Here is a 24923-nt window from a genome sequence, read left to right as displayed (position 1 = left end):
GGCCCGTTTGGTTTTCTGCTGGCCAGCGCTGGGTCACTGTGACAAAGCATATTTTGCGTCTGCCAATGAGGGGACCTGAAAAGATGACCAGCTGACCTCACCCCTTCCTTCTGTCTTCTGGTATATATTCTGTTGATTCCTGAGTTCGGCCTCTCTTCACATGCTGTCAGGACCGGAAGGATCTCCGCAGCACGCGAACCAGGGCAGAAGTGGCCGGCTACTTCTTAAAACATTACAATATGATTTTAGTATATTGTATTATATGGTGTTGTAATGTATTATAGTGCATTGCATTATTACCTTTGATAATTAAAACAGATTGTTTAAACTGGTATCTGGGTGTTCTCTGTCTGATTTCCTTCCTGTTATGATTTTAAGCAGGACTCGTCAAAACGACACGCGGAGCCGAGTGGGGTTGTAAAAACCTCAAAACTCCAACAAAGTGGTGACCCTGACGTTTACGAGTGGGCGTTCAGTGGGAGTCACATCAGCAGCCAGCGGACTAAGCTGTCCAGGGGTGACACCTCGAAATACTTTCTGACAACTAAAAACAGAGCTCTATACAAAATATCAGGTAAGCACGGATACCCGTTACACTCAAAATCTGTGATTTGGCTATATTCAATTTTTTTAGAGTTGTCAGGAATATTTCTCAGTGTCTAGTCTTCACGCTAAAGATAATGCAATGCATATTTTAGCATAGGTAGGTAACTAACTAAGAATAATAAGATTAATAAAGCAACGGTTAGGAACCTCGTGGATTTTTCAGAATCGCACGACTAACTCGTTAGCTCCATGTGAAGCGATGAGGACTGTAAGAAGAAGGTGAAAGGCCCCGTGCGTTTTTTTCAGAACTCGATACGGCTAACTCGTCGGGGGCGTTCAGTGGTTTCTAATGATTCCATCCAGAACTAAATTGAATAATGTTTTACAGTCTCATAGGAGCTGCAGTTGCATTATAAGTGAATCCAAGGGGAGATACGCAAATTTCAAATAACCATTTTGAAAGGACCGGAATCTCGTTCTCTTGTTCTGTGGGGTTAATCTATCTAGCCAAAGGTGACGATAAAGAGATTATGTTATCTGTTGAAATAAACATCGCACCATAAAGCTGGATAGACTGTACGGGGAATAATTTTCTGTGAATAATTACTAATAGATAAGGGAGAAAAGTCAGATAAAGAAATGCGTGGTCACCAGGGGTTAAAGAAAGCCCCCCTTTTTCTTCACAGCTTTCCTCTAATTGCTGAAGCAGCAGCCCGAAGTGTGACTGCTTGTGCTTCTTCTCAAAATGCCTCAAAAATGGCTGCTGAGCGTTGAATTTAAAACAAGGAGTGAATAATCAACGACTGGTCTGAAGTTGGAGTGAATAACATTGAAAATTAATAGATCAATGTGTCGTATATATTTAAATAAATAAGAAACTATAATTTGTCGTTTTTAGCATAGTTTTTGTGGGATGCAGTTACGTCACATTGTGGTTTTCATGAGAAGTTTTGAGAACTGATTGTTACTATTGCATTGCATTGTGAATTTTGTGCTATTTTGTCATTAGGTAGTTTTTGTAATATCATTAGTAGACATTAATTGTGTTTATGAAGAAAGAGTAAGTAAACAGGAGGGATCTGTTCATGTTTAAACATGACAGAGGTGCTGCATGAGGCTAAAAGCACACTGTTGGCTAAACACAGAGAGGTGATTGATGAGAGAAGCTTGTGCAGGAGCAGCTGCAGGGCACAGAGAGAGAGAGACAGGAGAAGTAGATGTTTTGAAGAGTTCAGAGAGAGTACAACTTATATAAAGTTAACTACTAGTCTGAAGAATGTTATATTGTTTTGTGAGTAAACATGAAGTAAAAATATAAGAACAACATGCTTATCTAGGTTAACAGAAAGCTGCTATTAACCAGTTTCAGCAGCTACTGTCCTATCTGTGTTCCAAAGAGAACATACGTTGCATTTACAATTCATATTAAGAAAGTTCACAATTGATACCATTAAAGGCCGTTTTGGATTAATAGGGCGTGTCTGTCATAAACATTCGTGCTCAGATGGAATAAAGTGTTGAGATGTTCTCAAGAGTGGGAGTTTTCACAACGCTTTTTAGTTTGTATTGAAACAATTAAGTGGTAAGGACAGAAAACTGTTCCGCGATGATTTCTTTAGGTTTTAGCTTTAGTAATGGAGATTACATTTTGTGAGGAAACTTTTCCACCAATAATAACTGTTCAAAATATATATTCAGTAACTGTAATCAGATTACTTGTTTTTCAAATATAGCGCTAAATACAGTTAGTTTTGTATTCTGTTACAAATCTAACCTGCTTGTAACACAACTTAGATAAACAATTTGAAAAATAATAGAATAGGCAAGTGGTTAAGGAGGTTTTCCTGTTTGGCTCATTTGATTTGGAAATCAAGTAAGGAAGAATAGTGTTTTATGAGAACTGTCATTCCTCATGGTTTTTAAAGATAAATCATCAGTTTGTTTGGACTTTGAGGTAAAAATAGGATCGGGGTGGAGAAGGAAGACCTTTTTTGGTTTCAAATTAAAAAAAGATTTTAAAGATGAAGTTTATTTTATTTTTTTCTGACTAGAATTTTAGAAGCAGGACTTCAACTAGACAAGATATTTTACGATGTGGTTTTACTACTTTTAATGGAGTAAATAATCTGGGTAGACTACTGCCATTGGTTTGTTTTAACATTCACATGTTTCAGCATTCCTGACCATATAGACATTCAGCCGTTTTATTTTGTAACCCTTTGAGGGGAGAGATTTACATTGAGTTTTTCTCCAGTTGCTGATTTGCTGTGATTATAGCAGCACTGGATAGTTGTGCGCCACCTTTGGGTTGTACTCTGAATCAGTGTGTTGGTGAAGAGTTGCTCACTGCAGAAACAGAAGAACTGTGCAAAGAACGCATCTCTGAGGAGGGTTTGACATTTTGCTTGGGCCTTGTTGCCGAGGCAACAGTGGTGTGAAGAGGAACTGCAGTTTTTGGGGATTCCTGCTGTGCAGAGGACAACGTGTGTCTGCTGATTGTACCACATTGATCCAGAGGTTCCTTCCCCCTCAGGACATCCCAGTGCAAAACAAGAGTTTCATTGATCCAATTCACTACAGCTGCAGAAGACAACACATCACTGACTGTTCACATTATGACAAGTTCTGAGACAGGCTTGTCTCAGATTGTTCAGACTCTGAAGAAATTATGCGATGATTTTACAGCATAACTGTGCAACAGTTTTCCAGAGGGTGGTGTACAACAATAGGTTTAGTGTTTGAGAAGGGAGGCTGATTGTTTAAACGATGGTCTGGAATGCTGAAAAGATTAAAGTTTAATATCCTTGTTTAGCAAACAACACATCTGATTATTAGGTCACACCTAATAATCTTGACATATAAACTAACTATGAGTAAAAAGATGAATGGATTTGATATCCTAGAGAGGGTTGGTTATGTTGCGAATACTTCACAAGGTATTTGCTAATGTATTTTGAAGAACAAATAACAAGGACACAAGTCCAATTTAGTTTTGTTTTTAGGTTAAATTGTCCATTACCAAAACTGTTCACCTTATGTCTAGATTTGGACTTTGATGGTAAGGGAGTATTTAGGCTTATTTTTATACATCTGACATTTTCAAATATGTTGGCTATTCACTAGATAGACTTTGGTTAAGAACTTTTCTGAAGATTGAATATTTGTTCCATTTCTAAATATTCCTATTTAAAAAGTAATTTTAGAGTAAAGAAGACTGATGCTGTAATTGGACATAATGTGAGGCCTTCAATCACCCATTGTAATGGTGCATATTATTGACGACTAATAGGGAGGAGGGGTCACTCGACCCACCCTGCAGTGGTTTTTAAAATCTTATGCAGCTTCACAGGAAGCGCACGGCACCAGATTATGAGTTTGGAAGACTAGCGTCACCACCTCCTAATGGACATTAATTTAGTTAGTAATTAACTGACATTTAGAGATGTTAAAGAGTAAAAACATACCTACCATAAGTGATAATTCCTAAATTTAGCTACAAACCATTGATGAAATGACTTCTGTTTTTAGAATCCTTGATAAAGGAAGGAGTGATTGTTACATATTCGGACACCCAAGGTTCCACGCACTGATAAAGAGGTTAACATTGTTTTTAAGTGGACCAGATTTGAAGATAAATGAATATGAGTTATGAAATACATAGCAGAGCTTTACAGATCATAGTAATGGTTTGACTCAAGATAATAATTATATGCACAAGTTTCTGAAATATATCTATTAGACATTTGAATATAGATTAGGTGTTGATAAACTGCAGTAGTAGTACAATAAGGAAGTGACATTTTTTGGCTAAACACTTTTCGGGGAATGTGGGAAGCAGCTGTCTCAATGAAAAGTTAGAGATATCTTGAACATTATAGTTGTAATTGTGAATTAATAAATGATGGCGCTCCATATATACATATTTTTGTAGACAAAGGATACTGGTCTATGCTGAAATGTCAAAGTCTCTGCAGAGCACGACACATGGCCAAAATAGACTGAGACCAACTGACCTTTGACCCTGACCGACAGTGTAACTTGACAAGGCACTGTGAATGACTGACTCTGGGGTGGACCTGACCAAACTTGACTTTACAACCTGACAGTGTGAGTGTGAATGTGAGTGTATGTCTGCATGTGATCAGTGCAACTGCATGATTTAAAACAATGACTAATCAAGCATGTTTTTGGACTAACACATTTTTCTGGGCCTCAATAACATTCCACAGAATTGGAAAACCGCACTTGTGCACTCCCACAGGAGGTGGCAGTTTGCAGAATGTGGAACTCAAACTAAAACATGAAGATTCTGTTTCTTTTAGGACTGAAGGATGGAGAGAAACACTTCATTTCACTGGAGTGTTTACTGTGGAAATGATGGATGTACATTTGGGAAAAAATGTTTGATATTTTCTTAGAATCCATTATTACCTGAAGGTTTTCTTCCCATACAGGATTTTGGTTACACATGAGTCATGTGTAAAAAGGGGGAGTGTACGGCTGCCCCAACTCGATTGTTCAATCTGACCATTGATTGACGGTTTTAGAATTGACCTGCTCCATATCTGGGGATAAGATACTGTTTGATGAATGTTGACATGTTTCTAATATTGGTTGAGTTATAACAGGTAACACAGATGCAGAATCAGTGGCCAAGGGGCTACTGTGAGAGATGTGATTCCAGAATGGAATACTGAAGAAGTTGACCTGTGAGTAATGTTTCAACAGGTATAAAAGTAACTGAGGTTTGAAATGTAGAAAGAACATATTACAGTTAAAACTAAAACATAGTAATGTAATGAGACATAATTTAATTTAGACAACATCATGTAACTAGCCTGGTAAAGAAGTAAAAGCCATAGACTTTATTGTTTAGGTCATTATGAGGATATACATTTCATCTAAATTTATAAGACATTTGATGACAGTTTGTTGGAATTCTGTATTCATTTTTTCAGCGTGATAATATCTAAGCACTGACAGGTAAAAGCAGTATCACCAGGAAATCATTCACTTTGTTAGTATCATGATTTTGGTTGTTTTTGAATCCATAACATTAGTGTGTTTCTTTACCAGAAACATTAGCAGTTCATATTATATTTGGATTTTAAATAGGATCTCAAGGATTTCATTTAAAAATAAACACAGATGCTTGTCAGAAATTCAGAGCTATTGAAATATGTTATTTAGTTTACCTAAAGATGTTGGGGTTCTTATTTAGTTGGCACAATCCAAGTACTAAGATTCTGAAGCTGTACTGGCAGATAGGAGGTCTACAATTAATTTAGAAAACCGGTTCACAGACGGCTGTTGTTTCAAGACACCCCACCAACAGGCTCCAAGTGGGTCAAAACAGCTGAGCGTAGGCTTGAGGGAGTTGTATCAGATTTCTCCACACAGGTCGCTGGCGCCAAAAGGGGGACCCGAGAAGCACGAGGCCGACACAGCGGTGTTCGTCTGGCTGAAAGTCATCAGGACAAAGTGGCTCAACCCCAGGCTCTCCGGCCCCGACCGAGTGACCCAGCAGACCTCTTATGCCGTCTGCCTGGGAGAAAAGGGGGACAGCTCGTACCACGGGAGCCAGTGTGCGGCGGGGAAACACCTGCGAGGACCCTAGACGACATCAGGACAGACCAGGCCCTCGTCAAGGCAGTCGACCCGGGAGGCATCATCAGCGGTCCGGAGAAGGAGAATCGGGAAGACATCTCTACAGCATCGACCCGGAAGCCGCCATCAGCGGGCCGGAGGACGAGGAGGAGGAAGACATCTCTCTAGCAGGCAGCCCAGAAGCTGCTGTCAGCGGATTGGGGGACAAAGACACGGCAAGCCAGGACGGCACAGGGGACTTGTCGAGGCAGCAGAGGAGTCTACTTCTCTGATCAGTTCCACCCGTGAAGGGCTAGCCGCGTCTCCCCCTCCCTATCAGCTGCCCCTTGTTGGCGTATTCCTCTGAGGGGGGGGGCTGATGATTCACCACACAAGGAGACTGCACTAGCACCCAGCTGCCCCCTCATGGTTCCTTCACTGCCATAGAAAGTGGTGTTCTGTCTCCATGAAGGTTTCAAGTACTCTAAATACCAGCTTCGGATGGATTTATACAATGTTTGGGGGACGGACACAGTAGAAAAGAATGACAGTGGGTATATATTTCAAAATGACTTTTTTAAAGTTTATCTCTGGAGAAAGCGATAAAAAGGGGGAATTGCGGAAGTTTATGAAGAGTATTATGCAGAAGATGTGATGCAGCATATTTTTGGTATATTCATTTTAATCTCACCAATATATAAGAGGTGTATTGCATCATGTTATCCCTAAATATATGTGTGGGTATATACATTCCTGTGTATTAATAGTTGAAGGAACAAAATACATTTTTCCTCTAAAATATAGAGGTTTTTTATAGATTCCTGAAACAATGTTCCCTTTTTCTTTAAAGTAGATTAGCGCAATAGTCTTTTTCTTTCACTTGTACCCTTTTCATCAAAAGGGTGCTTTAGGCTATTTTTGAGGGGTAAAATGCAGAATTACTTGTGAGTTCTGTTTTGAGTGAAAAGATTACCCTTTTGAGTGTTTTTCTTGGTTAACCATTAGATATAGTGGCTAAATTCGTTCTAAGTTAATTATGCGCATCCTGCAGGCCTTGAGAATTTAGTCACACAGTTAAGAGAGACAATGGTCCTTTTAGACTAAGGGTGAGCTTACTTCGGGTGAATAAAAGTTCAGAGATGATTGGGGGGGGTATGAAGACAGTTAGGCGTTGTTGGGGAGCTAGTTCTGAGGATGTCATGGGATAGTGACTGTTTTATTCCTAACAAGTATGGCTTTCATAAAGAAACACATGACTTGGGTGATAAGATGTGTTTTGTTGTAAAATGGGCCCGTTTGGTTTTCTGCTGGCCAGCGCTGGGTCACTGTGACAAAGCATATTTTGCGTCTGCCAATGAGGGGACCTGAAAAGATGACCAGCTGACCTCACCCCTTCCTTCTGTCTTCTGGTATATATTCTGTTGATTCCTGAGTTCGGCCTCTCTTCACATGCTGTCAGGACCGGAAGGATCTCCGCAGCACGCGAACCAGGGCAGAAGTGGCCGGCTACTTCTTAAAACATTACAATATGATTTTAGTATATTGTATTATATGGTGTTGTAATGTATTATAGTGCATTGCATTATTACCTTTGATAATTAAAACAGATTGTTTAAACTGGTATCTGGGTGTTCTCTGTCTGATTTCCTTCCTGTTATGATTTTAAGCAGGACTCGTCAAAACGACACGCGGAGCCGAGTGGGGTTGTAAAAACCTCAAAACTCCAACACGTTATGTGATGATTTTGAAAGAGAAAAGCAAGCACACTCGGAATAAAGTATTATTTTTTTATGTTTTCGGTCTGTTTCCTGTATTTGTTAATGACAATGTGCTGTGAGATGTGAGACTGGAATTGCACAGGGGAAAATAACGTATCTTTAGATGCGGATTTTGTTAAACTAATACGTTTGCGCTGTGGACCAACACTATACATTGACGGGGAAGGGGGTAGCAATAAAGATAACACCATTAAACAATAACATAACAGAAATAATATCGATAGCAGCGTCCCTAACAACCACCTTGGTAACAATGAAAACGTTCTATGGACGCAATTTCCGGAAGTAATCTTCGTAATAACTAGCAAACTAAAGATCATGTACATCCACTGCACACATAATCTGAAATAACTAGGGCCGGGACTTTAACGCGTTAATTAAGATTAATTAATTACACACAAATTAACGCATTTTAATCGCACTTATTTTTGCACCGCGGAACGTTTCTCACTGGATGAGTTTCAGGCGTACCGATTATACTGGAGCACCAACTAACGTTCATGACTTCAGACAACAACAAACCACAGTGAACAACAGTGGGAAATGTTTTAAAAAACGGACGGATGGAAGCGTCGATAAGAGCACGGTTGTGTGCAAATTATGCAAAAAGAAATTCGCATATCACCGCAGCACATCAAGCCTCAAGTATCACCTCAATGCAAAAACATATAGCAGCTAGCGTGGACGTTAGACTCTTTTATCGCGTTCACACCAAAAAGAGCTGGTACTAAAATGTGTTCATGAGAACCTTTTTACCCCCACGAAAGTCCCTGCTAGAGAGCAGAGAGCTGCTAGAGAGAAGGGACTTTCGTGCGGCTCTCTTGTGAGAAAAGAGCTATATTTCTGATTGGCTGGGCGGATTGCAAACCACGCCCCGTAAAACTCCCAAAAAGTTTTGTGAAGCCGCCATTTTATTATCCTCGTATTAGCATTAGCATTAGCCCAGCGCAGAAACGCAGAGAGACTAACTTATGGCAACACAAAATAAAACATGGGAGCGGTGGAGATGAGGATGTTCTGGCGATTTACTCGGAAGGCTTCAGTAGAAGCTGCTGGGAGTCCCAGCAGCTTCTACTGAAGCCAGTCCCCAACTCCGGGGACTTCCGGCTGGGGACTTTGGGTGGTTTGCGGCCTGCCAGTAAACCCAAAGCAGAAGAAGAAGAAGTGACGTCAGCGGCTTCATTTGCCTAATCCACCCCCAGGTTCAAAGAGTTCTCATGAACCAAATTCTCATGAACCTTTGTGGGAAAAGTACTGCGGTGTGAATGCGCCTAATGGTATACTAAAATCCATGTGAAAAAAATGGCTTCTCACTGTTCTCAGGTCAAATATTTATATGTGATTAAAAATGCGATTAATTAATTACAAAGCCTCTAATTAATTAGATTAATTTTTTTAATCGAGTCCCGGCCCTAGAAATAACAAATCATATTTCTCGCATCAAATGACATCAAAACGCATTTTAATGGCCAAACTAACTTTAAAATAGGCATTTTCCACCGAGAATAAAACGAAGTTCGGCCATGTTTTATTTTTCTGCAGGGAGAAATTTGAAGATCACATGACATAGAAGCCAGCCATTGGAATGAATGGTGGAAAAAAACGGGGTTTGTCAAACAGGGCACATGGTGTAGTCCAAACGATAGCTGGGGATTCTGGGTAGTGTAGTGTCTTCTGCCATCCTTTACTCCGAAAACATATTTGTTTAATTAACAAGGATAATCTGGTGTTTTTTAGTCGATGAGTAGTGCAGATATCACTGTAAAATCAATCGACAGTAAGGGGAATACTTACTTCCGGGTGTACAATTCTCCGTTATCCAATGAGAATGGACGCTCACATTGCCTTTAAGGGCAGCCGACACAAACGAATGCCGTGCTTCCATGAGCGTCAAATCCCGCCGCAGATGGGAATACATTGCAATCAGTTGAAAGCTATTTGCGTCCCTTTATGAAGCTGAAGGAGCCTAGGAGCGTCACAACTGCACGCCACGGACACTGACCAAACGTCGCTCCTGGACGATTATGGAGTGAGAGTGTGTTGGTGTGCTGGTATCTGGGTCAGTGAGAGTAGGTGAGGAAAGAATATGTGTGTGTGTGCTGGTGGAAGGAGGTGTATGTGTGTGTAGCAGGGTATCTGGGTCATTGAGTGTAAGTGAGAAGGTTTATATATATAGGATTACTTTAAAACGGTCCCAAATATTACATGTTCACTTCAATACAGTTCAAGATAATACCTGTTTACTTTAATACAGTTTAGAACAATATCTGTTTACTTTAATCCCCCTTTTGATCTCACCTTCAGAGATCAACTTATACACAGCATTTGAAACATAACCACTGTCATTCTTTTCTACTGTGTCTGTCCCCCAACATTTATATAAATCCATCAGTCGCTGGGATTTAGAGCACTTTAAACCTTTAGGAACAGTCCAACATAACAACTTCTTATGACAGTGGAGGGAGACCAAAATATGTTAAAAATTGTCCTTGTCGGCTGAGTCATCGTGCTCGTCCTCCTCCGACGCGTAAGCCAACAAGGGCATTTGGTACGAAGGGGCAGCTTCTCCCTCAAAAAATGGGTTATTAAAACAAAGTTCCTCAAAAAATGGGATATTAAAACAAAGTTCCTCAAAAAATGGGATATTAAAACAAACTCCACAACCTGTTTCAGCTGAGAGTGTAGTCCCCTATGCCGTCTTGGCTTGCCGTGTCTTTATCCCCCCGAGCCGCTGACGGCGGCTTCTGGGCTGCCTGCTAGAGAGATGTCTTCTGGATCCTCCTCCTCCGGCCCGCTGATGGCGGCTTCCGGGTCGATGCTGGAGAGATGTCCTCCCGATCCTCCTCCTCCGGTCCGCTGATGGCGCCTTCTGGGTCGACTGCTGGAGAGATGTCCTCCCGATCCTCCTCCTCCGGTCCGCTGATGGCGCCTTCTGGGTCGACTCCTAGACGAGAGCCAGGTCCGTCCTGATGTCGTCCAAGGTCCTAGCCGGAGGATTCTCCACCGCACACTGGCTCCAGTGGTACCAGCTGTCCCCCTTTCCTCCTAGGCGGACGGCATGAGAGGTCCGCTGGGTCACTCTGTAGAGGCCGGAGAACCTGGGGTTGAGCCACGTGGGCCTGATGACCTTCAGCCAGACGAACTCCGCTGTGTCGGCCTCCTGGGTCCCCCTTTGGCATCAGCGACCTGTGTGGAGAAATCTGATACCAATCCCTTAAGCCTACGCTCAGGGCTCCTGGGCCCTCAGCTGTTTGACCCACCACTGCGTAGGCCGCTTGGAGCCTGTTGGTGGGGTGTCTTAAAACAACAGCCGTCTGTGAACAGGTTTTCTAAATTAATTGTAGACCTCCTATCTGCTAGTGCAGCTTCAGAATCTTAATACTTGGACTGTGCCAACACAATTAAAACCCCAACATCTTTAGGTGAACTAAATAACATATTTCAATAGCTCTGCATTTCTGACAAGCATCTGTGTTATTCTTAAATGAAATCCTTGAGATCCCCTTTAAAATCTAAATATAATATGAACTGCTAATGTTTCTGGTAAAGAAACACACTAATGTTATGGATTCAAAAACAATCAAAATCATGATACTGACAAAGTGAATGATTTCCTGGTGATACTGCTTTTACCTGTCAGTGCTTAGATATTATCAAGCTGAAAAAATGAATACAGAATTCCAACAAACTGTCATCAAATGTCTTTCTATTATGAATTTATAAATGTATATCCCCATAATGACCTAAACAATCAAGTCTATGGCTTTTACTTCTTTACCAGGCTAGTTACATGATGTTGTCTAAATTAAATTCTGTCTCATTACATTACTATGTTTTAGCTTTAACTGTAATATGTTCTCTCTACATTTCAAACCTCAGTTACTTTAATATCTAATAACACAATTGTTTCATCATCACAGGTCAACTTCTTCAGTATTCCATTCTGGAATTACATCTCTCACAGTAGCCCCTTGGCCACTGATTCTGCATCTGTGTTACCTGTTATAACTCAATCAATATTAGAAACATGTCAACATTCACCAAACAGTATCTTATCCCCAGATATGCAGCAGGTTAATTCTAAAACTGTCAATCAATGGTCAGATTGAAAAATGTAGATTGTGAAGTTTACACTCCCCCTTTTTACACATGAACTCATGTGTAACAAAATCCTGTATGGGAAGAAAACCTTCAGGTAATAATGGATTATAAGAAAATACCAAACATTATTCACAAATGTACATCCATCATTTACCACAGTAAACACTCCAGTGAAAAGAAGTGTTTCTCTCCATCTTTCAGTCCTAAAAGAAACAGAATCTTCATTTTTAGTTTGAGCTTCACATTTTGCAAACCGCCACATCCTGTGGGAGTAAAATACCATCAAGTAGATTAGAAACGGGTCACAAGTGCGGTTTTCCAATTATGTGGAATTTTAGGAAACCTCTCATTTCCCACAGAGCCCCAGAATAATGTGTTAGTCCAAAAACATGCTTGATTAGTCATTGTTTTAAATCATGCAGTTGCACTGATCACATGTAGACATACATTCACACTCACACTGTCAGGCGTGCCGCTACAGCTCCGCGCTACAGCTGCTCCGTGCATGCATGCATGCAGTGACATGTAATATCCAAGGATTAGAGACTGTTGGATGCTGCTGTTTTGAGCATTGCAATACATTTATTTTTATTATGTTTTTTTATGATTAGAGAGGGTTGGATGCTGCTGTTTTGAGCATTGCAATATATTTATTTTCACTGTTATTTATTTATGATTATCCTTAGGCTCAGCAAAGATTTGATGTCAGCTGTTGCTTACTTTTTTTCTATAGTTAATACTGAAATAGAGCCCTGCTGTTTTGTCAGGGCCTTTTCTTTAAATAATTGTAAAATGTCGATACAGTAGCCCCTTTTTTTAAATGTCTATGCTTAAGTTTTTATAGGTGTTGCTATCTGCTTTGTGTAGCGTGGTTCTACAAGCAAGTCAGTGCATTCATTGGGTGGTATCAGAGAGTTACAAGGGTCTGTAAATGCAATGAAAACATTTGGCCACAGCAAATCATTTATATTAAACATGTCATTTTTACTTTTGAATATTTCAGTACAAAGGATGTATTGAATAATTGAAGTGATATGTGTACACATATAAATCATTCATTAGTCAAAACAGGGCTACATTTGATTTAATTATAAAAGGTATAATATGTGGTAAACTGAAGAGCCGTTTGGGAGCCGAAAGAGCCGGCTCTTCTTGGTGAGCCGAGCCAAATGATCCGGCTCACCAAGAAGAGCCGGAATTCCCATCACTAGTGTAGGATGACGCGAACGGGAGGCGTGGCCGCCTTATATACGGTGGGCTTGTGCACGCATTCAGGTAGGCCCGCCCCGGGGCCGGTTACATCTATAGAATTATCAGTAGGTGAATGCTTGCATGATAAGGTAGTACCCATAGGGTCCAGTAGAGGGCTCCGCCTGTGTTTATATAACAAGGGTTACCATACGTAACCCCTCGTTTTTCTTTTACACACTCTTAAAACTACTGGGTTAAAAAATAACCCAATCATAACCCAGCTGCTGAGTCACTATAAGACAGAACACGCGCTGGGTTGTCTTAACCCATGTGCTGGGCTGGATAATTTTAACCCATGTGCTGGGTTGTTTATTTGACCCAAGCTAGTGATTTAAATTAACTATATCACTGGGTTAAATATAAACCATACATTGGGTTGTTTATTTGACCCAAGCTAGTGATTGAAATTAACTATATCACTGGGTTAAATATAAACCATACATTGGGTTGTTCATTTGACCCAAGCTAGTGATTGAAATTAACTATATTGTTGGGCTGAATAGAATATAATAATAATGTATAATAGTGTAATGAATTATCTCCAAACACACCGTATATATATATATATATAAAAAATGCATTTATTGATAATTTGAACAGCTTTGGCAAATCACCAACATTCCATTTCCACTATAAAAGAACAATGCATTTTAGCACAATACAAATGTACGTAACATGAAGCATGTGACTTAAACTGCTAAGGAGGATGTAACCTTCCTCACATTAATACATGAAACATGTCTTCCAAGTCCATCAACATTTCCACATTCTTCTCCCAACCTTTGAGGTTTGACTGGTGTTTTTTTTTTTTTTTCACGAGCGGCTGAAGAAATCCTACAGTCCGGCATGTATCTTGTCCAAGGACTTTGGAGGAAAGCCTTTCACCATCCATTTGCAAGAGCATTTTCTGAATGAATTCATAGCAGTACCTTAGCTCTTTGGGGTAAGCCATGTTCAGACTCCCAGCATGATGGCACAAGCTCAGGCTGCAGATCCAATGTTGTCCAGAATGACTAGTCCTTCAACAAAAATCCCAACGTCATCATCATGTCCAGGTTCTCCACCCTCCTTGTTGATGACATATATGCCCATGGTAGATTTCTGCAGGTCTCTGGTGACATCATCTCCATGTCCTGTATATTTAAAGAAAAAACATGTATTTATTCAATATATGTAATTTTAATGACATACTTTATCGTATACATTTTTTGTAACATTGCTCACATACCTATTAATCCCTTAAAACAAAGCTGGTCATATTGTATATATTTCTGAATCAAACTAAATATGTGTGAGGTGTTTTTAAAGATTTACGTAGGAACCAATAAGCTTGGTGCTGAGCATCAGAAGTCAGAGAGGATTGACAGATGGACGAAGACATTGTTGATTATGGTCTTTCCATTGGACAATAAGAAAAATAATGAATAAAGCCAACCTCATCGTATAAAGAACCAAGCTGATGCTTTAAAATGCTTTAGTCTGTTGATGAATATCAACATTCATATAAATATTCTCAACCTTCATGCTCCTTATAAGGTAAGACATAATTATCTAAAATTGATGCCTGACACTAGGATCTTAAAACACCACATGTGACTGACAAATGCAATTACAATGACTTTCCATATACTACATTCTTGCACCTGGCAAGTAATCCAGGCTGTTGTGAGGCAAATGGGGCTCTATACGGTACTAGACAGTAGGGCTGTGCATCTTCACTGGTCTCACGATTCGATTTGATTATCCTGTCAACGATTCGATTCAATTCGATATCCCGATGCATACCAATGCGTTGCATCCTCAATTTTCTATATTAGTGCACATGGCTTATTTTTCATCAATGCATACATGCAGTAAATACATATGAACTCTCTTTTTATTATTTAGAAAGTGCTTCAGAAATCAATAACATAAATGTCTTGACATTCATGTATAAACCAAAATAAATAAATTGTATAGGTCTAGCCTCCCTATATCTGTGTGTGAAGTTGTTCCATCCTCAAAAACTAAAAAATAATGCTTTTGCAGTCTAGCTGCAGCTTCTAGCAACAGTCTTCTGTTAAAAAAAGGACACTGAAGGTCCTGAATGTGGCATCACACACAGGACTTGAGTCTGAACACAGCAGACAACAGGAGTATTTACAATAGCATATACAAACAAAAATACTGCATGTGGGTACACACTTACATTCTCTGTCTTACTGTTACATAAATCCCATGAATATATGAGATTAAGTTAGCTTCATTATATCTCAGTGATTAAGTGAATAATAAAGTTTCTATCGGGTCACTTTCAGCCTGTCACTCATTATTTTCAGGTAGGGGGCGGGGTTTGGAGGAACGGTGAGGAGACGGTGATCGCGGGAGCTTTTTTCCTCCTGCCTTCACAAACTTTACACACGTATATATCGTCTGAAAATTGCTAGAGGACATTCATACTCTGCAATCCAAGACTTAATTCAATCCACCAAAAACCTGACATGATTGTAACGCGATTATTTTTGAAAAACATAAATCCCTGTGCCGCAGCGACACGGAGTGATTCAGAGCGGGTCCTTCTGCTTTTGGTTCTGGACTGGTGTTCTTGTGTTGGTGGATAAAGCAGACTGCTCCGTGTTTGGTGTTGCTGTGCCGCTGTCACGTCTGTTCCCTGATCTCTACGTCACCGACCGATTTGATATTAAAGTGACAGAAAAAAAAAACGTTATAGTAAAGCCGCGGCCGGAAAATCAGGAAGCAACGTTACTACTCTATAACCGATTATCTTCTGTCACTGCATCGAGACCGAATCGTCCACGTCCGCATCGCAATGCATCGTAGAAACGATTATTTTCAACACCCCTACTAGACAGGTACATTTCATAAAATTGCTCCATAGATAGAGTATATGACAATTTGTATAAAACAGTGTATACACACATTTACCTTTTGCAAGATCGCCAGATGTTTGGCTAGTTTCTGGCCAACAACTCCTCCCTTCTTCTGGAAGACAGATGTCAGCTGAGGTAGATGGCTGTCCAACTGCGCCATGAAGGCTGTTTCAAGTGGGATAGTTGTTATGCGCTGGAATTCAGCATGTATCTGTTTTGCAAAAACAAAACGACAGAAGACAAAGAGCACATTCAGCCATTGGTGTAATGATATTTTGTATCTACTATATAATTAAAGGATAGATTCTAATTTTGACCTCCTCATTAACCAAGTCCTTGATAAGATGTGTATTGGTGTACAGTGTGTTCTAACCAGTATTTATATTAATCTAAGGTAATTGTAAGGAATCAGAACTAGACTTGTAAGCTGTATAGTTGTTTAAACCTTGCTAATACTTTTTTTAATTGACAATGGGTAAAATGTTGAGTTATAAAGTGAAAACCCCAATTCCAGCAGCAGCTGTTTTCTTCAGACAAACAGACAGTTAGAGAATAGCTGGTGAAGAAAGCGGAACATTGAGCAACTAAAGAGCCAAATATTTTACTAAGGAGTTGGTGGAGAGTGAAAACAGAGCTAAAAGATAGTGAATATTGGACTTATCAGATGGACAGAAACACCATTTCAAATGTATGATCATGTTGCTCTGTATCAGCTCGATGTGTACAGTAAATAGGCATTTCACCATACATTCACCATGTGAAATATATAACTTACCTCATCAATATGGAGTACTGTGAGTAAGGTTCTGTTCCACATCACACCAACATCAGATAGCAAAACCTGCAATAAAAATAAAGATGAGCAGAAATTAAAACTAATAATAATGGTAATTGATTGCCAATGATTAACTTGTGTTAGGCCAATGACTCAAAATCCTACAAACTCCTTTGTGACAAACAATGTAACGTTTTTTTTTTGTTAAATAGAGTCTAAATATGACTGGATGTGATGCACTTTTGCTAAATGTTTACACAAATTGCTTGTGTGCCCTTACATGCTCAACCGTTATTGCACTTGATGGAAGGGAGAAGCTTTTCTTAATTATTTCATTGTACATGTATAATGGCATTAAATGATTATATTCTATTCTATAGCAAAAAGCAATAAATGATTTCTCACTTTTGGCAAAGAGCATTGTCCACCTCAAGACGGGTAACATGTAACCACACCTCGGAGCGCTTAGTTCTCTCTCCACCATGTGTGTTGCATGCATGTAGCAGCCGCGTGTGTGTAAACTGCCCCACCCCCTCGCACACAGACAGGGGAGAGATCTCTCTCGTCTGGATTGGAAAGATCGAAAATACATCATACATCATTTTGTCTTATTGCATATTATAAACGGTGTTGGCGAAACTAAGACTGTAATATAATGTTTAAGTAGCAATAATACATATGACATGTCTTTTTTAAATGTCTCAAGTACCGATAAACAGACCGTCCTGCTAGAGAGGTGGTACTTTCCTGGGGAGAAAAGGTTTGTGGGTGTGTCGGCCACATTAACAATTTCTGACTAACTTATGGCAACACAAAAGAATACATGGGAGCGGTGGAGTGATGAGGAGGTGTCGGCGCTTCTGACGATTTACTCTGAAGGCTTCAGTAGAAGTCAGTCCCCAACTCCGGGGACTTCCGGCCGGGGATCTCCGGCCGGGGACTTCGGGTGGCAGTATACGCCGTGAAGCTGTTTGCGGTGTAGTGGGGCCGACACACCCACAAACCATTTCCTCCTCAGGAAAGTACTAACTCGCTAGCAGGGACTATCTGGGGGTGAAAATAAGGTTTGCGCGAACTAGGGACTAGTTCCAGATCCTTTTTGGTGTGAAACCAAATCTCCCCCCTCCCCCTATCGGCCTAGTTCGGGGGGAAAAGTACTCTGGTGTAAAAGCGCCTATAAAAACAAGATTATATATGAACGTTAGCTGCGGTAACATTAACCCTTTGCCGCCAGAGAGTAACGTTACCAAAAGCACCCTTACCAACGTGATTTCACATGTTTAGTTATGTCCTAATATTACCACTGCAGTGTGCGAAAAAGTACACGTCCCACCGTCCGGGACGTGTTATTTACAATATCGGACAAGTAGATCTTTCAATTGACTTGTCCGGCGGACAAGTGACGTTTTTCGGCCTGATTTATTGACAAATTATTGATACATTCAGTTTACAAAAGGCAGAACTCATTCGCAAATTGTACGTGTCCGCCATTGTTCGTTTAGAAGTGTTAGTTTCGGTTCTGCTTGTCGATTGGATTCCTAAGGAAATGCATCTCGCCGCTTTCTGTACAGTTAGACGGGGCGGGGCGGGAAGTGTAGCACAGTGGCAGGGTTGGGAAGCAAAACACGGTTCCGAGTAGGAACAAATAACAATTGTCCGGTACCGGGATTAATAAGAGTTGTGAGGACAGGAGGCGAGGCCGAGCCCCACGGACTGCAGCTCTCTCTATGCTCCGCATCAGCTGATCGCTGCACGGTGCAGCTCAGCGCGTGTCTCTCTCTCTCTACACACAGCGGATCCGCTGCCCGATTAACAGCCTCATCTTTGTCAAACTTTCTTATATTCTTTCTCTAACACATAATGAAGGTTATTAAGCGTTTTAACTCCTATGTTGTTAATATTGACCACCATTTCCTTTATGAAGTAAAGCAACCTCCCTGTCTGTGTCCTCGCGCTGTCCTCACATCCCCGGACATCCCCTGCTGTAGGCCTATGTTAATGGTTGCTAATGTTAATCTATCAAAACACACAGTCGATAGCGTTAATGTTAGCTATAAAGCAACCTTTTAAAGTATAATATAATACACCCAAGGCTATAAATGAGCTACTTACTTAAAACGGAGAGCCGTGGAGAACGTTCACCTCACGACAGCGGAGCTACGCAGCCAGTCCGGTCCTTCCGATTCCGAATGGAAAATGGAGGGAACAGTGGCGGGCTGCTTGTGTATGCACATGCGCAGACAGGACAGTATATGTGGTAATTTTACATATTTTTTTATAATTAGCCTACTTTTAAATGAATGAAATGAGCTAATTTTAAACAGTGACAATATATGTTAAGATTCATTAAAAAAGATAAGAAGGATGCAATAACACATTAAAATCTATTAAAAAAGGCTAGATTAAAACATGTAACATCTAAAAGGGGTCATAATCAGTTTTTTCAGTGTGTTTTGATGTAAGAAATGACAAAAAGATGATTCCAGAATGATTCAGAAGTGGGAAAATGAATAAAGCAACCTCTGGGTTAAAAATAACCCAGGCAGGTGTTCAACTGCATTTGAAGCCCTAATAACCCCTTTGACCCAGCATGAACAACCCACCAGTGTGTTTACAGTACGCAAATAACCCATAATTATGACCCAGCCAAATCAACCCAGCAATGTGTTTATAGAAATAACCCAGCATTTTTTAGAGTGCACATTATATTAAGTATAAATGTGTTTTCATAAGACCACAATGACTAATAATGTATTGTGTAATACATTAATTGTTTGTCACAGCCTAAAATCCACATCAGCAGCTGCCAAATGTGTCTAAAAGGTAATTGTTTTAATAATTGACATTACGTGGGACTATTAAACATTTTGGCAGGTCTTCCAGCACTTTTAAAAACCTTGCTACAGTTAAAGGGATTAAGGAATATCCAAATGTTGCCAATAATGTCATTTCACATTTCAAATGACAAATTAAACTGTTATGTAACCTAACAATCTTTTCAGGTTGCAGATTGTGAGCGTAGATACGTGGCGGGATGTTTTAGAGGAATAATTCTTAGGTAATTACATTTGTTGTTATTCCACTAAAGGTCTGACTACTATAAAGAAAAATAATGCAAAACTAAAATGAACTGTTCAAATTTGGAGAGCACAGACATAAGGCCTTCCAAATTTGAACAATTCATTTTAGTTTTGCTGAGGCTGAGACTAAATCTCCCTCTGAAAGATTTGGCTTTCAGGTTCAACATCTCTCTCTCCACTGCTTCTAGAATTTGGCATAAGTTAATTGACATACTTCACGAGAGTACAGAATTTATAATTGAGTGGCCAGAGCGACATGTACTTCAAGCTACAATGCCAATGGGATTCAGACTCAGACTAAAGATGCCTGCATTCACCAGGGGGAAAAGTCAGCTGTCAGCATACGAGGTGGAAGAGACAAGAAAAATAGCTAATGTGCGTATTCATGTTGAAAGAGTCATAGGATTAGTCAGAAGAAAATATCAGATTCTGCAAAGCAGGGCTGCACCCATAGAGCACATGCTAACAAAACCAGGTGAGGCACTAGCATTAATTGACAAGATTGGGGTTATTTGCTGTGCCTTGTCTAATCTGTCAGTGTCTGTCGTCCCATTGGAGTAAAGTCATGGAGCTGTAGTCTTGTAAATAAGAAACCATGTATTATTCAGTATCATTTAATCTTTTCAGTAAACATATTTTTGTGTTCAAACATCTTGTGTTCAAGTCTTTTCAGTAAACATCTTTTTGTGTTGAAAATGGTGTAGCCCTACTCAATATACAACTTTCATCTACATTCAGGCTTAATTCATTCAACAATATTCTAGAGATGACAATTGGTCTGGTGACGCTCCCATGTATGGCCATTGAGGGTTATTGTAAATGTAAATAAGAAACCATGTATTATTCAGTCTTAGTATCATTTAATCTTTTCAGTAAACATCTTTTTTACAATAGCAATATATCACACAGCCCTACTTCCTCTAGTGAGTGTGGTCAGTGAATATGAAGGTGCTGTAATGCAGGTTAAAGAGCTGCCACTGTGCAAATGTTACGTTCCCTTGTAAATATAGGGGTACAAAGGGAAGTAGCGACACACAACATAACCGGCCGAGAGAAAAAGGAGAGGAAACTGATCTCTGACGCCATAAAGTGGTCTTTTAATTAACACAACGAAAAAGGGCTCACCAGCCAACTTGTCAAACAAAGCTTAAGATAAGGGGAGAGCGACTGCAACCTTCCTCATGTCCTATATGGAGGCGCTGATTGGAGATTGGGAGCACCTGGGGAGATCAGAGGGAGAGAGAAAAAGACACCCACACACACCAGCACCCACTACGGCACGTAATAATAATGCAACAAGGAGAGAACCACAACTTCCGGGACCAGGACAGACCACAGGTGCTGGTAATCACGCCTTCTCTCCCTCCTGATAATCTTGCAACTGAAACTGAAAAATGGAACAGGGAAAGGAGGCTTTTAGTCACCTGATAGTTATGCACTAACATGTTCTTGTGGAAAAAAATGAGCACACCAACTCTTTATGACTTTTACCTTTCCCCTTGTAAGTTGCTGTCCCAACACTTCAGGGAGAACACATAGTCTGAAGAAACGCTCAACTCTGGGAATTATGTTGTCCCACAGGTCCACATCACGCACAATTCTCTCTACAAATAGGTCCTTTTTAGTCCAGACAACAAAGTCGCAGTAGTCAACATCAACGAGGTGGAGCTGAGCCTGTATTTGATGGTAGTAGGCATGTCTCCTGTCCAGCTTCACAGTGCCCCCATCGTTGACGAGACAGAAGCCCTGTTCTCCAGCACACAGGCGAAGATTGGCCTCCTCTTGTTTGCTGTGTGGGCACTAAAAGTTCAATGAAAAGAAAAGTAATATATTGTACTGTAAATAAGTGTCTGCAGCTCAAAATGTATTGGGAGAGGATCCCCAGACTCAGGATCACGTCACAATCCTATACTTACCCGCTTTACTGTAGCACAATACTGAACAAATAACTTACCTTTATCTCACAGATACCAGTTCCATGGCAGGTGCACGTGACACATCCGTCTGGCGACGCTCCCATGTATGGCCATTGAGGGTTCAGCCAAAGCCTGCTGTCTTTACAGCTGAAACCCTGGTGGTGCAGACTTTGTACTCCTTCATACTGCTTTCGGGCAGTTGCCTCGTATTTGCATCCATACCTGACTGACACACACACACACACACACATTCTGAATTTTTATGCATTGAATATTTTGTGAATCATGTTTTGTAATGATAATGAATTTAGTTATAAGTTACTTGTACTGTAACTTACTGATATACGTGATATAATCAGCGTATACCACGGGTAGAATTGTAAGTTACTTTTCACAACAAGTCGGTATCCCTCCGCGTCTGAGAAAAACTGTATACAGTTTGCTTTTCTGATTGGCTCCCTAATCCCTAATAAATACCTTGTTGCAGCTGTAGAGAACTTGTATGCCTCTGGGTAGCATATGGACTTGATCAAGGACTTTGATGGCTGATCAAGACTAGTCTGTAGAACCTGCTTCAGTCTTGAGGCTGTGATCCTTCCTGCTCTTTGGCTAAACCATATTGCTGATAAGCTCTGGTTTCTGGTCTCCTCCTCTACTGCCTGGACCTGTGGCTGTGTCAGCTCTTCCTGTCTGAAGTCCTGGCATGCATTCTGCAACTCTGTTGGGGATAGCTGTAGCATCTCTGGTGTCCTATACTGAGGTAGTGGTTTAGGTAGCTTGCTCACAGATTTAGGGACAACTTCTCTGTAATATGGTTCCCTGGACATCAGTGCAGCACTTCTTGGGGAATTTCTGCTCAAAGTCTTGAAAAACTGCATATACCTCTCTGATCCTCGCTCCAATTTTGAACCCTGGACTGTGGGACGCTGAAATGTGTGCTTCTCACCTGTCCTTCCAGCAATGGCATCATCCAGTTTTTGCTTTTTGGATTTTGCGGATGAAAAGTCTATCATCGCAACTGGAGCAGCAGGAATCTGCACATGTGAGAGACAGACCAAGATGTATGTGAACATACATGTAGGTGCAGTGTAACAATGAGACAGGCAAGGACGGCATGCACAGCTGACTGACCACTGGGGTCTGAATACCTTTTTGACATGTGATGGCATTAGCCACTTGCACTTCTCAGTGGTGCAGGATGCAGTCTCTCTCATCTTCACACCTGCTTCGATTGCAAACAGAACTGCTCCAACATGTGAGCAGGATTCTGACAAACTGTATAGACAGAGACATACTGGAATAACTAGATTGATCGTAAAAGCTAGTAATGGTATAACATGAATATTATAGCAGGCATTATTTTGTCTGAGCTTAAGTGTTGTGTCAAATATGCTTTGGGTTGGGATATTTATTTTATGGCTTACCCAGCCATACAGTTACAGTGTGCTGTAACAACCTCTCCATCTTCTTTAGCTACAATCCACGTTTTTAATGGTGTTTCTCCAGACCTCTGGGAATGGTTGACCTACACAATTGAAGCTCCAGTTCACAACTTGCGAGTTGATAACATACATTTAACAACATCACAAGCAACACATAACCAGATGGTCTTGGTAAAGAGGTTGTTTTTAATATTAACCTCAACATAGAGTGATATAAACAACGTGCAGGCTGTTCAAAGGCTCTGAGCTGTCTATACACACAAAACACAATATATCCTAAGTTAAACACATACACATAACAAACATACACATATATACACACACAACACACTCACAGGCCAGTTAATGCTGAAGGCAAGGTGACAGCCGTAACACTGCCTTACATGAGTCCATGTAGCTAAAGTTAGCTCGCTAGATGTCTCCTAATAATGCTACTTAGAGGTAAGAAGGTATAGGTAGTTAACACTCACCCGGGCAAAAACAAGGCGACATTTGTTGTTTGATGTGTGCTGTGATTTTTTCACGATATCTGCGGCGTGCAGGTTCATTTAATTGTTTGACATAGTCGGTGTCCTCCATGATTCCTGCGTTGATGAATGATTGCGTTTTCACCAAGCGGCAAACTGTGGGGTAGAGCCGGGAAGCCAATACGGAAGTGCCACACACTGCAGTTCATATATTGGCCGAAAGGCGATGGCTGCAGAAAGGAGCAATTTCCATAGACCCCCATGTTAAAATGCCCGATTTTACAGCAGAAAAAAACATGTTTCTACCCCTGGCTCCATACATTTTATTATCGATATAGTTAGATTCCACCTTCATGATTATGGATCTGTGAGTGAATTGTTTTCTAACGCGACCCTTTATATTTATATTAGGTCTTAAAGTTTGTGCATAGATTAGGGCGTGGTCACTTTGATTGACAGATACGTGTCTCACTGTCAGCTAACAGCAACTTGTCCAATCTGCTAGGCTACAACCATAGAGGCTACAACGTTAGTTAGTTGTAGTTACTGTACTTGATCCTTTAGCTGTGTTTGTGGTGATCGTGCCTGTTAGGGAATATTGTTACAAATACCAGATAATTAAAATGTCGTGCTGTGCGCTTGAATACTAACAGATCTTCCAAGAAGTCTACTTTCAGCTTTTTTCGGTAAGTAAAATGATAATATTATACATGTTAACCCCGTTAGCAGGTGTTTGTGTGCTTGTTAGCTTAGCCTGTTATGTAGCTTATTAGCCAGCTAAGGACGTAACCCTTTATACATATATACAGTTTAGTTTATGATTCAGCCTTGGGTAAGACTTTTATACTATATGGCTATGACGCCCATAATGCTAAACGGGAGCAAATGTTAAAAGGGGTGGGCCGCCGGAGTCCACGCCGCCGAAGCTAACGGGGCTGCAGGGTGCTAGCTCGCTAGCGCGTCCCGGCGGCCGTAGCTAGCACCCTGGGGCTCCGTTAGCTTCGGCCAGCGGCGGAGTCCGGCGTTATAACTGGAGATCAAGGAATGCATCGTAACGCGGACTTGATTCGCCTGCAGCCCGCTGTAGTATTAGCTAAATAAATGATATTGA

The 24923-nt window shown here is 40.6% G+C and overlaps 1 protein-coding gene across 4 annotated transcripts; it reads right to left on the bottom strand.

Moving 5' to 3' along the window:
* Positions 1-20825: 20825 nt before the first annotated feature.
* LOC117561180 lies at positions 20826-24071 on the bottom strand. 4 transcript variants are annotated; one of them, XM_034238481.1, is made up of 8 exons: positions 23816-24071; positions 23328-23428; positions 23052-23178; positions 22850-22937; positions 21942-22129; positions 21479-21787; positions 21274-21374; positions 20826-20974 (listed from the first exon to the last, which is right to left on the bottom strand). In XM_034238481.1, the coding sequence occupies exons 1-7, from the start codon at positions 23891-23893 to the stop codon at positions 21336-21338; spliced, it is 930 nt and encodes a 309-aa protein (XP_034094372.1). In that variant the 5' UTR covers positions 23894-24071; the 3' UTR covers positions 20826-20974; positions 21274-21335. The 4 variants fall into 4 exon arrangements, with proteins under 4 accessions (XP_034094372.1, XP_034094371.1, XP_034094370.1 ...); XM_034238480.1 differs by lacking the exon at positions 20826-20974 and having other exon boundaries at positions 21367-21787; XM_034238479.1 differs by lacking the exons at positions 20826-20974; positions 21274-21374; positions 21479-21787; positions 21942-22129 and having other exon boundaries at positions 22166-22937.
* Between the last annotated feature and the right edge of the window lie 852 nt (positions 24072-24923).

This window comes from Gymnodraco acuticeps, unplaced genomic scaffold (genome assembly GCF_902827175.1).
Source record: "Gymnodraco acuticeps unplaced genomic scaffold, fGymAcu1.1, whole genome shotgun sequence".
NCBI lineage: Eukaryota > Metazoa > Chordata > Actinopteri > Perciformes > Bathydraconidae > Gymnodraco > Gymnodraco acuticeps.
This window is presented reverse-complemented; position numbering and strand designations above follow the sequence as displayed.